Source organism: Bactrocera latifrons, unplaced genomic scaffold (genome assembly GCF_001853355.1).
Source record: "Bactrocera latifrons isolate USDA-ARS-PBARC rearing strain unplaced genomic scaffold, ASM185335v1 scaffold_13, whole genome shotgun sequence".
In the NCBI taxonomy this organism is placed as follows: domain Eukaryota; kingdom Metazoa; phylum Arthropoda; class Insecta; order Diptera; family Tephritidae; genus Bactrocera; species Bactrocera latifrons.
This window is the reverse complement of record NW_017534741.1, coordinates 2,077,103-2,089,048: the sequence shown is the minus strand read 5'-3', so window position 1 is coordinate 2,089,048 and position 11,946 is coordinate 2,077,103. Positions and strand designations below refer to the sequence as shown.

The window sequence follows — 11,946 nt, the reverse complement described above, 5'->3', positions numbered from 1 at the left end:
ACAGTTCTGCCGAGCACAAAATCTAATTTTGGACGATCTTCGCGGAATTGTTGTTAAAGTGATCTACGACCTCTTCTTCGTATCATCCATAAACACTGCTCTCTGATTGAGCTTTATTTACAAACATTATAATCGATGCACTGTTGCTGAGTTAATTTACATCGGACGATGTCATACTTATGGATAAAGTTGTGAGTTGCCAAATTGTAACTCTAGAATTACCGAATCCCGAAAAATAATAGGAAAACTACGTAACGATAAAAAAAATTAATACATTCTATATGGTGATTTCCTATTTCTAGCTTATATTTAAACCATTTAGGTTGTTCAAAATGTGCGACGTTTTTATGTAATTAAGTGGACAAAATTTAGGCTTGAGTTTATTTCAATAAAGTTAGTAACTCTTGCATTAACAAAAGATACGTTTTCTGAATGCCTTCTTGTCCTTCATCTCTCTAGTATCCCATGATTTATGATCATAATTTCAACCCAAAAACGATCAAATTCCTTTCTTTCCTTTTACTATTTAATTAGAAAAAAAAACGAAATAAACAACCTTTGTTTCTTCCAACAGTAAATATTCTTAATAAATAAACCAGACAGTTGTAGTTGACACGGCCTTCATAACTGTTAAATAACTTCATATATATATATAATATATATCAAAATCACAATCAAAAACTCCATGAGCATCTATATTTTCATCTTTAATACAAGATTATGGAATAATAAAATTGCTTTCTAAAAGGCATTACCCACACTCATATCAAACTCGTTTTAACTCACACCCATTCGCATTACATATATACTCGTATTTATATACAGTTATCATTTTAGTAGAAGTAGAATATAATAATTGCTAAATTCCGATTCATAAAAGAGCACAACAAACACACGAACAGCGACTCATTTCACAAAGAACGAAGTCGTAAAAATTAAATTTGAAGACGAAATTAAGTTGTTAAAATTATTTTCGACTTCGCAGCCATAAATGAAGCAACCGAAATATTGGTTGGTATTTAAATGGGACCATAAAACACATACATACATACGTATGCCTTAATGCACACAATTTCAGCCTGCACGTATTAACAAAAATATACCAAAATTTGGTGCTCAATCGAGAATAATTTTGACCGTCAACGTCAATTCATTGCGAAGGGCAAATGCAGACGATGGAAGCTGGAATATTTTAGGGCGTCAATGCAATTAAATATTTTAAGACCAAAACACACACCAGCATATACATTGATGTCTATATATATATAAGACTTCTTGCACGCGTAACTGTTGTTTGATGTCAGAATCGCTGACATGTAAAGGCACCGAATTGCCAAATGCAACAAAGACCTTGAGCAACTGACGCGCACAGAATGCAACCACGGCGGAGGCAGTGCATTGAACCGCCGGTAGCCGATAATGCGAGGATGTTTATGTATGAAAGCGTACAGACCACTCTTGAGCCAAGACTAGTACCACACACACAAACTATGATTCACGAAGTAAAAATCGAAAACTGTTGCTACCGACTACAACCGCTACGTTCGGTTTCAGACTCAGACTCCACACAGTTAAGCTGCCCATGCTACCATAAAATCCGCTACTAAGACGACTAAGCGATTAAATGTTAATTAAATTAAAGTAAACTAAACATAAGCAAAGAATAAAAAGCGCATTAAACTTTTGCTGCCATATTTGATTGCCAGCGAAATTCCATTAAAACCGGCATTGCGCATTTCGCTCGCTTATAGACAAGCTGCTGCTCGGCTGTTGGTGACGACTACCGGCACTCGATGTCAGCCGGAGCGCGTTTACGTTTGACATTGACCTTGACTTTGGTTTCTTAGCCGGCGATTAAGTAGCGATTTCCCTGCGCCTGCAACGGCTCGAAACGGAAATTGTGATGGCGTAGTAGCCGCAACCGTAGCCGCAGTCGCATTCCGCCGGCGCGGCCGAGATTTATGCGTACTTTCACCCAAAGCGGTGGCGAAATACGGGCGCTCTGACGCTCGGCAGCGCATGGGAGTCATCGTTGTGCTTCACAATTTCCCACACTCTCGTGCATTAGAGACATGTGCGTCGTGTCGTATTTGTGTATTGTGTTCGTATTTTCTCAACGCCCTAAAACAATCGGGTGCAAATTATTTGCGTAGGATTTGCCAAGTTATTTTATCTGATTTTAATTTCGTTTATATGCAGATAAATTTGGCGAAATATGCATCGCATTTAGCGTGCATTGATTTCGGGAAAAAATTATTGACCCGATCGAAATCCATATTCATAAGTTTGGCTTTCGGCACTTTTTGATTTGCACTGCGTCAACTTTGGTTTGGAAATTTACTAAGCCAGATTATTTTCGGTGCACATACATATTTTTGGCAGGTGTTTTGTCTGCCGGTTTCTTGCAAATTCAATTTGAGACTTCAGACGTTCAGAATTAAAAAAAATCTTAACGGTTTTCATGCACCTGGAGTTTTCCGGCAATACCACAAATGCTTTTACCAAGAAAAAAAAACATATTTTTAAATTTTATATCAAATAATTTATGTTGAACAATAGAATTGAACCATGCTTCATAAAGCGGAAATAACTACACTACTCAACAAATCTGAATGAAAAATTTGCAACAGATGCGCCAAGACGTATTTGGAGTATATTTTGTGTCCTGATTAGTTGACCAAAAATAGTTCATTAGGTACAGCTATAAATGGTGCTGGTTTTCAAGAAACAGACTCTAACATCACAATCGCAAAATGACTGTACATAAACTAGTCTTATTAATTTAACCAGTATAGTGAAGGCATATGCATCTAACCACAAAAATTTACTTATATTACATTCCATAAACAAACTCAAATTTGGGCAGTCGTCTCACGTATCATCTCCTTAAGTAATTTTATTTTCTCATATGCGTTGAAGAAGCTAATTTTAAATTTAATATATGCACCAACTTTGGGAATATTCTTAACCAACTCAAAGTTTTAATTTATTCATAATGCAGGGTTTGTCCGGAAAGTAATAGGACTGAGACGATTTAAAAAAATTATTGAATCAATCGTAACAACTCTTCAAAAACTTTCAAAATAGGAGCGTCTGCGTCGATACATCGCAGCCAGCACGATTTCCAAGCAGTGAAGGCGTCATGTAGGGCATTCTTCGGAACAGCCTTGAGAGCCGAGGTGCATACTGTTTGGATCCCCACTGTCGTCTCAAAATGCTGCTTTCAAATTCGGTGGGGCCACATCTGGGCTGTAGAGCGGCTGCGGAAACGTTGAGATGCCGGTCTTGGGTAGGTAGCTGTTCAACAGAAAGGCGGTGAGAACATGTACAAATGCTCCATTACAATGTCATGAACCACAGATTTGAATAAATTTAAAGTCTGGGTAATTAAATGAATACTTAGTCGGTCTGAGTTCAAAACTTTGCGCACACGAGTCACATTGTCGGTGTTTGTCGAAGTCGCAGGTCTCCCAGCACGATCTTCATCAGTTAGAAGCCCTCAAAAAACTACTAATGTTTATCTGTCTTTAAACTTAAATTGAAATTGAGAACATTAATTGAAAACAAATGTAGTAAAATATTAAAATATTAAAACAAGGAAAGGTTAACGTTCTGCAAAGAATTTGTTTCACGTGCTTCGCTCAACTGATGGTCAACAGAATCGGCCTATTGAGCGTACTGTTCACAACACCAGAAACCATCTTCAGACCGAATTCGACCGAATAGACCACGTTCGCCCCGCAGTGAAGAAAATATAACAGCTGTAGCGTGTACACAAAGATCGTAGAGAGTCGATTCGGCGACATTCGCGAAAACCCGGACTGACACATTATGTGACGGTACAATCATCGGTCCATATTTCTTCAAAATAATTGTCGATTGGACAACAAGATCGTATAATATCACAACGCTAGACTTTTCCCTGTGGGGATATATAAAATCTAAATTATGTGCGGTCAATCTCACTTTTATTCAAGCCTTGAGGCAAGTCATCAAGCGTGTTATTCGCCAGTTACCAATCGAAATACTCGAACGAGTCATCGAAAATCGGTCTTAACAGATAGCCTATCTGAGACGTAGCCTCGACCAGTATTTGAAAGCGATAATCTTCAAAAAATTACTGCCAAAAAATGTTTTTTCCAATGGTGATAATAAACATTCGCCATTACATTTGAAGCTTCCGTGTTTTTTCTTTAAAACTAATAGGGAACATCTAAAGGGGTTACCATTTATAAATAACCTTCTAGTCGAAAGGTCACTTGATAAGGAAAAAACAAAAAGAGTATTATAGTTTTGTTCACATAACGGTTGTTTGTAAGTCCTAAAACTAAAAGAGTGAGATATAGGGTTATATATACCAAAGTGATCAGAGTGACGAGTAGAGTTGAAATCCGTCTGTCCGTCCGTCCGCCCGTGTAAGCTGTAACTTGAGTAAAAATTGAGATATCATGATGAAACCTGGTACACGTATTTCTTGGCTCCATAGAAGGTGTGGGCGAAATCGCCTCACTGCCACGCCCACAAAATGGCGAAAACCAAAAACCTATAAAATGTCATAGCTAAGCCATAAATAAAGATATTAAAGGGAAATTTGGCACAAATTATCGCATTAGGGAGGGGCATATTTGGATGTAATATCTTTGGCAAAGTGGGTGTGACCCTGCCCCCTACTAAGTTTTTTGTACATATCTCGGAAACTACTACAGCTATGTCAACCAAACTCTATAGAGTCGTTTCATCAGGTATTTCCATATACAGTTCAAAAATGGAAGAAATCGGATTATAACCACGCCCACCTCCCATACAGAGGTTATGTTGAAAATCACTAAAAGTGAGTTAACCAACTAACAAGAAACGTCACAAACACTAAATTTTACGGAAGAAATTCCAGAAGGAAGCTGCACCCAGGCTTTTTTCAAAAATTGAAAATGGGCGTGGCGTCGCCCACTTATGAACCAAAAACCATATCTCAGGAACTACTTAACCGACTTCAATGAAATTCGGTATATAATATTTCCTTAACACCCTGATGACATGCACGAAATATGGATGAAATCAGTTCACAACCACGCCTTCTTCCAATATAACGCTATTTTGAATTCCATCTGATGCCTTCTCTGTATAATATATATATTAGGAACCAATGATAGTAGCGAAATAAAACTTTACACAAATGCGGTATTTAAGCTGAGGTATTACTTGTGAAAAAATTGTCGTGATCGGACTATAATTTTTCAAGGTCCCTGATATCGAACACGAAGAACTCAGTGCATAATCTAACCTAACCTAATGTAATTAATTTTACAGCAAAATAAAAAAATATGTAAATGACGGATAATGAAATCTCGATTATCACTTTATCATGCCAGAGTATAAAATTTTCGGAAACACCTGAACTTAGCCCTTCCTTACTTGTTTATCTTGATTCTAATTTATTCCGAGATTGTTTTCTCAGACAGAGATTATGCTGTCATTTCTTGTATTGGGAGCCAATAGTTTCTATAGAAGAATAAGTAGTTATTATTATGTTCAAATAAGGACTTGAATGGCGACTTGAAATGAGAGAATATTTTCCTCGGAGTTGACTATTTTGCCATCTGTTTCTTGATTTATACTTCATGTACTCCAGAAAATAATGTGAATCCGCAGAGATGCCGTACAATTAGTGTGCATTGCTGTTTTGGAGCAGAGTATCAAAGAAGGTTCACATGAGTCAATCCGCCATCTCGCGCAATAATTGGAGCTGTGACCATCCCCTCTATAAAAGATTTAGCGAAACATCTTTATTTGCACTTACAAAATGCGTCTCGAACGACCATAAAGTTCGTCACACTTAAATTATTATAATCAATCAGTTTCTGTTATTAAAACAAATCGAAGAAATGTAATATTGTATATCGTAAATTTTAAATCTTTAGCTACCACATCTCCAATTATTTCAATTTAAAACCTATTGTGCAGCTGGGGTGGAAAAGTGAAATATTTCATCAAATACACTTTGTTATAGGATTAGGTTGTCAACTGGGAGCACAATTTACCTAATTTTGGTTGAAGTGCGGCCAGACGCATGACACTCTTTTTGATCATCCAACTACTTTTAAACCTAAGCTACTTACATTTTTCTTCTGACCAGCTGTTGATATTAAAAGACTTACAAACTAAACGTTGAGTTATTATTATAATGTGCTAAATCGCCTAAAGCGAGGATAGACATTTTAATTTACGGCCACGTCATATCTCCTATTATTGATGTATTCTAAGCAGTAACGCCAACACTGCATTTCATCAGAACTTTATTCTAACTGATTATATTATATTAAATAAATAAAATTCTTAAGCAATTGCTCATATTTACTTATAACAGTTAGCTTCCCGTTTTAATGATATATTTAATTATTTCTAAACATATAATGTTTCGTTTCTCCTCTTTTATGTCTGCCGACTATTATGTTCATTCGATGAAGCTGATATGTACTGTTAATGAAGCCGACAACATATTTTGTTATATGGCATTTGCTTTGGAAAAGGCTTACCAATCCATGCATACAAATTCAAAAGAATAATGATGATGAATTCGTCAGAATTATAAGTGACGAAAAAGTAGTTAGATCTCTAATAGTTCGATCTAAATGCTTAAGGAAACAAAAATAAACTGTTTTAAAGGTTTCATATACCTAATAATAATTGAAAGAAAATAATCTCTTCCGCAAAACCACTTTTATAAACTTTTCAGGCAATCCCTTAATGAAGTCAATCAGCAAAGATTTGCATTACTTAATGAAAGATTTACATAAAACGTTCTAAGAGTTGCTGAGCAAGGATGATGAATTAATAAATATTCATTCAAAAATGAGAGTCAATTATGAACCAGAATTTTCGATTATATTGTTCTGCCAGCAAAAATGATTAAATCAGCATTAATATAGAATAAAAATATATGCTTCCCTCATATTCGTTGTTATTAGTACCGCACTTATAAGATAAATTGAGTTTCTATGGTATTAATTCAAAAAAATATTATTAAATCTTCTATAATTATAATAATTATTTAAAAAACAAGCATTTTATATGGTTATACATACTATGTATTCAGTTTACACCTACTACTTTACATATACTATGTAAAAGCACTCTTAAAGGCGATTCTTAGATAAAAATTGGCAGAAACATCATTTCCGAAAAATTCACCTATTAGGTACCGAAAGAACCGATCGCACTTTAATACGCAATTAGGAAAGCTGAAATCTCCACAGATGACGTAGACAGCAAACCTCCGAACATTACAATCTGTGTATTACTGACACAGCTTTCTATTTGTATTATTTGAAAAAAATTAAACAAAAATTAAATATACCTTTCGTCTGTGTTTTATCTTCACTTTCACGTAAGAAGCTTGATCAGTCTGTTGCCTAAAAAGGACCTAACTTTGACAACTTATTCTGACAATAAGAAAAAGGAAATCGCGTTTCTTTTGGGCTTTACTTTATTTCAGGGAAACAAACTTAATATTGGCAGTTTTAATGATTTTGCCGGATATTTTGGGCTTAAAATACGTTCATGCTTGACTCGTCCCGCTGAATTTTTTCAATAAGAGTGCCTTATCGTGCAAATTCGAATTCACCATTCATGTGGAGCATTATAACTCCGATAAGACATTGTTTTACGAGTTTGATATGCAAACAAGTCAACAATCATCGGAATGGTGGAAAAAAACTGAGTCGAAACTAAAATATCACGCCGCTCGATAATCAAGTGCTCATTATTTTTTTCGTTATTCGTGATTTAGTGTATCATGAATTTATACCAGTGGGACAGACGGTCAATAAGAAGTTCTATTTGGCCATATTGAGGCGTTTCCATTAGAACATTCGTTAAAAAGGTTCGGAATTGTGGAAGAACAATTCATGGTTATTAAAAGATGGTTATGCACCATCGCATCAAGCTTCGATTGTGACAAAATTTTAAGCCAAAAACGCAATAAATACCAGTGATCAATGAAACTGCCGCTTCATGGAACGCGTTTTCAGTCGCTCGAAGAGATAAAACAAAATTTGCTGAAGGCCATCCCAAAAAGTGCTTATGAAAAGTGTTTCAAAGACTACGTGAGTATTGCCCTAAGTTTATTATATCTAGTTGGGATTACTCTGAAGGCGACAAAGTAGATAATAAATAAATATATATTTCTTTGAGCAATCTCAATTCGTACAGTTCCAGTTTGGCGGTCAAGATGAATCAAGCCATTTTTTATACCCTGTTCTAATCTGAACCTTATTCCACTAATCGATCCGAACAAAATTTTTTGACAATGACTCACCCCAATTTGCTGAGTTGTCGGTACCTTCCCGATATTAGAAGCTGATAATGGCGCACCCCTGTTTAATCCCTCCGGTAATGGATATTCGCCTTTGCCTTTTCATTGGCTGTTTTCTCATATCATTTGCTGCCTTTTTTGTTGCCATATTTCAACCATTTTTCACCGGTCATAATCCAATGCAAAACAATTTCTTCTTGTAGTGTTCAAGCAGCATTTTTGGCATGAAAAATCGTTTTTAAAGTTTTCTTTACTTCTATTTCTATGACAACCAATTTCCATGCTTTCGAATGTTTCCGGTTGCTTTCAAACGTTTTGAAATGCTAATTCAAGGGACTCCCAAGAATTCTGCGAACTGTTTTTGGTAGCAATCTTTATCAAATATTGTTTCCAGCTCCTCAACTTCGAAATTGGTCGGCCCAGGAGATTCTTTATTTCAAAATCACCAGTTTTAAAGTTATTTTCGGACGTACTAGACTCAGTTTATTATAAACTTCCAACAAAATATAATGACCTTCGGCTGACGTTTTCTGCACATTTTGAAGAAGTATTCCCCAAAAAAACAATTTTCCAGGCGGAAAGTTCGACATGTCTGAAAAATAAGAATATGATGAAAAGGGCGCACAAGGACATTGGCCAAAAAGTAAGGGGATTTGATCCAAAATAAGTTCAGAATACTGAAACAATAGATCAGTAATCAAGTTACTCCATTATCTTAGCAAATTGTACAATATAGTTGCAGACTCTTGGATTAAAGAAATATTTCTTTTTATATGTCCCTTCCAAATATACACTTTCAATAGGTTGTCCTCCAACTATCAGCCTCCTTACAAGATTGTGATTGCACTCATTCTAAGTAATTTCATCACACCACATAAATCATCTTTCTCCGAAACAAATTTTTTTCGAGTTTCGAAAAGTTCATAATGACTAAGTAGCTAACTAAAATGACACATTAGGAGTATTGAACTCGAAAAGCGATTAAAAGTATTTTCACCCACAAAATGTCAAATTCTCGGGCACATACACACACACAAATCGACAAAAAGCCTACGCAATATTTTTTCTTTCTTAATTTTAAATCACGCGAATTGTACTAAACAGTGCACACTAAGTCAAATAAAGGCATGAAATGTATAACAAATATATTACCAGAATACAGCAACAACAATAAACAACGATCGAAGCACTGCCGAATTGTGGAGGTGAGCGAATTTCAGAAATTTTAAGCAACAACCAAGCAAGAGTAAATTGCAATTTAATCTGAAACAAATACACAATAATAACAACAATAATTGAACTCTATGTAGCGAGTGAGCGTTGTGTTGCCGAGTACGCCAACTGGCAACAACAACAACAACGACGGCAACTTGTATATTGAGATCAACAAAAGCAGACGTTTTCAAATCAGCGGCTGACGTCGCAAATCAGCGCGCCGCGAACGCTACACTTTCGTATATAAACGAGCCGAGCGCGAACGGTAAGCACACATTCCTGTTGCAGCCAGCAAAGCCTAAGGATTATCACAGCCGCCACAACCAAGTGAAGCTTACAAGAGTGAAACAAACAACAACAAACATATAGTGCATATAACTGTGTGTTAGTGAAGTGTGAAGTGGTGTATATTTTGAAGAATTTTTCAACAATAACAAAAATTTGCAACAAAATGCATACCAAAGTGATCTTATTCGCAACCATTGTGGTGAGTAAAAGCAAACGCTTGAAATTGTTGTAACAACAATTCACAAAAAAACATTGAAAAAATATAAAAAACTATCAAATAAGAGCGAAAGCCAAAGACAGTGAACTTGAAACAGTAAAAAGTGTAGTGACAGTGAGGGCATGGTGATGGCAGTACAGAGAAAGCGCAGAAGTTACTCATACGACGTGAGCGCCAGTTAGCGTCAGCGCCTGAATGCAAACTATTTATAAGCAGAAGTGTATGTATGTGTGAGTAGTGCAATGAGGAAATGTGAAAATATGGCAAATATTGCAAATATGTGCCGCCGCTTGCAGCGCACCAGTAAACTTGGCTGGTTTATGGGCGTTGAAGATTAGCATTTGCAATGGCATCTGAAGCGACTGATCAAGTGCATAAATAATTGGCGAGTAAGGTGTGTTGCGGCTGCTGCTCATATACAACAGCAATTATTTTCGCATTGTTTACTTCGACTGCTGCATACTTACGCTTTGTTTTTTTTTTTTTTTTTTTTTGTGTTTTTGTGGCAAATGTCAAAATAAATAACAGCAAACAGCGCAATTTGGCAGTTCAACGCACTTGAGCGCAGCTTTTTGCACTTTTTTGATTTTTTTTTTTTTTTACTTTTTTCCACTCACTTTTGCCTAAAGAACCTTCATAACAGCAAATGTTAATTGAATTTTTGCAATCAGCTAACGGCTGTGCAGCAATCCAATCAAAATAACTGCAAAAATATAACAATGCAAACACTACTGCTTGTGTATGTGTGTGTCGCGCTTAGAATGCGACCTTTACAATTCCACAGCTTTGAACTTGCTTTAAGGCGCAACAAAGGCAAACATACATACACATATACACATAAATATGTTTTCATACATAAGTATACCTGTGTTAGCTATGTACGAGCAAAGCAAATTGACACAATCAATCATTCTAAATGGTGCGCGCTCATATTTTTCCCAATAAACACAGACACTCACATACGTTTGCTTGTTGTGCGGCCTGCAGCGCTGTTGTCTTGAGCGCGCATTGGCAATAGATGGGACCGCTGCCGTCAAAGCTGCTGGCTGTCTATGCAACACACCCAAGAGCGTCTGATTGTACGCCAAAAAACAAAGTCGGCTGCTTTTTTTAATTAATAGCAATTTGGTGAAGTGCTAAAAATACTTATTTTGGCGTTTTTAATGTTATCGATTTTTTTTTTATTTTGATTTTTTTGAGCTTTTTCAAATTTATGAAATATTTTTTTTTAACACTTCTCTTAATATTACTTTTAGTATTGCTGTTTGCTGCTAGTCCGGAATTTATTGCAGCTTTTTGTTTTAATTTTTTCTTGGCGCAAACAAGAAATGACCAAATTTTCTGCTTTTTGCTGCCACAGCAGCTTCTAATGATTCATTAGCACGAAATTTATTGTTTAGCCAAATACTTGTAAAACCGAAAAATTTTTGTGCAATGAACTGTTTATTGCTGGTTTTGTTGTTAGGCGCGCTGGCATGCGTGCAGTTAGCTTTTGAATTTATGTATATTTATGTTTTCACTTTTATACATATGTACATATACGTATATAAATATATATAATATTTAATAAAATTAGGTGAAAGGTGAACGCGCCAAATTCGAAATTAGCAAAAAAGCTAAGACATTAAATATTTTACAATTCAACTAAGGAAATGTAAAATGTCCAAAAAGCTGAAATTTAGAACAGAATTAAAAATACTTGTCTGGAATTGAAAGCTTGTTATATAATTACTACATTTATGCAAATATGGTAGACACAAGTTGCAGCTTTATATTATTTTTTTAATTTTTCTTGCCAAAATTGAAAATTACAGTAAAGAATACTAATTTCTAGTTTATTTACATATTTTCGTTTCTTTTTTATAAAAATTAGAATTTTTAAATTTTGTTAAGCAAAAAATATATTTTTTAGTTT

The 11,946-nt window shown here is 35.5% G+C and overlaps 1 protein-coding gene across 3 annotated transcripts in view; it reads left to right on the top strand.

Moving 5' to 3' along the window:
• Positions 1–9,791: 9,791 nt before the first annotated feature.
• The window catches only part of LOC108978990 (activating signal cointegrator 1 complex subunit 2 homolog), a 7,582-nt gene continuing 5,427 nt past the window's right edge, over positions 9,792–11,946 (top strand). For all 3 annotated transcript variants that reach the window (XM_018949532.1, XM_018949531.1, XM_018949530.1), the window contains exon 1: positions 9,792–10,013. In XM_018949532.1, the coding sequence (XP_018805077.1) occupies positions 9,978–10,013 (36 nt within the window). In that variant the 5' untranslated portion in view covers positions 9,792–9,977. The remainder of the gene's footprint in view (positions 10,014–11,946) is intronic.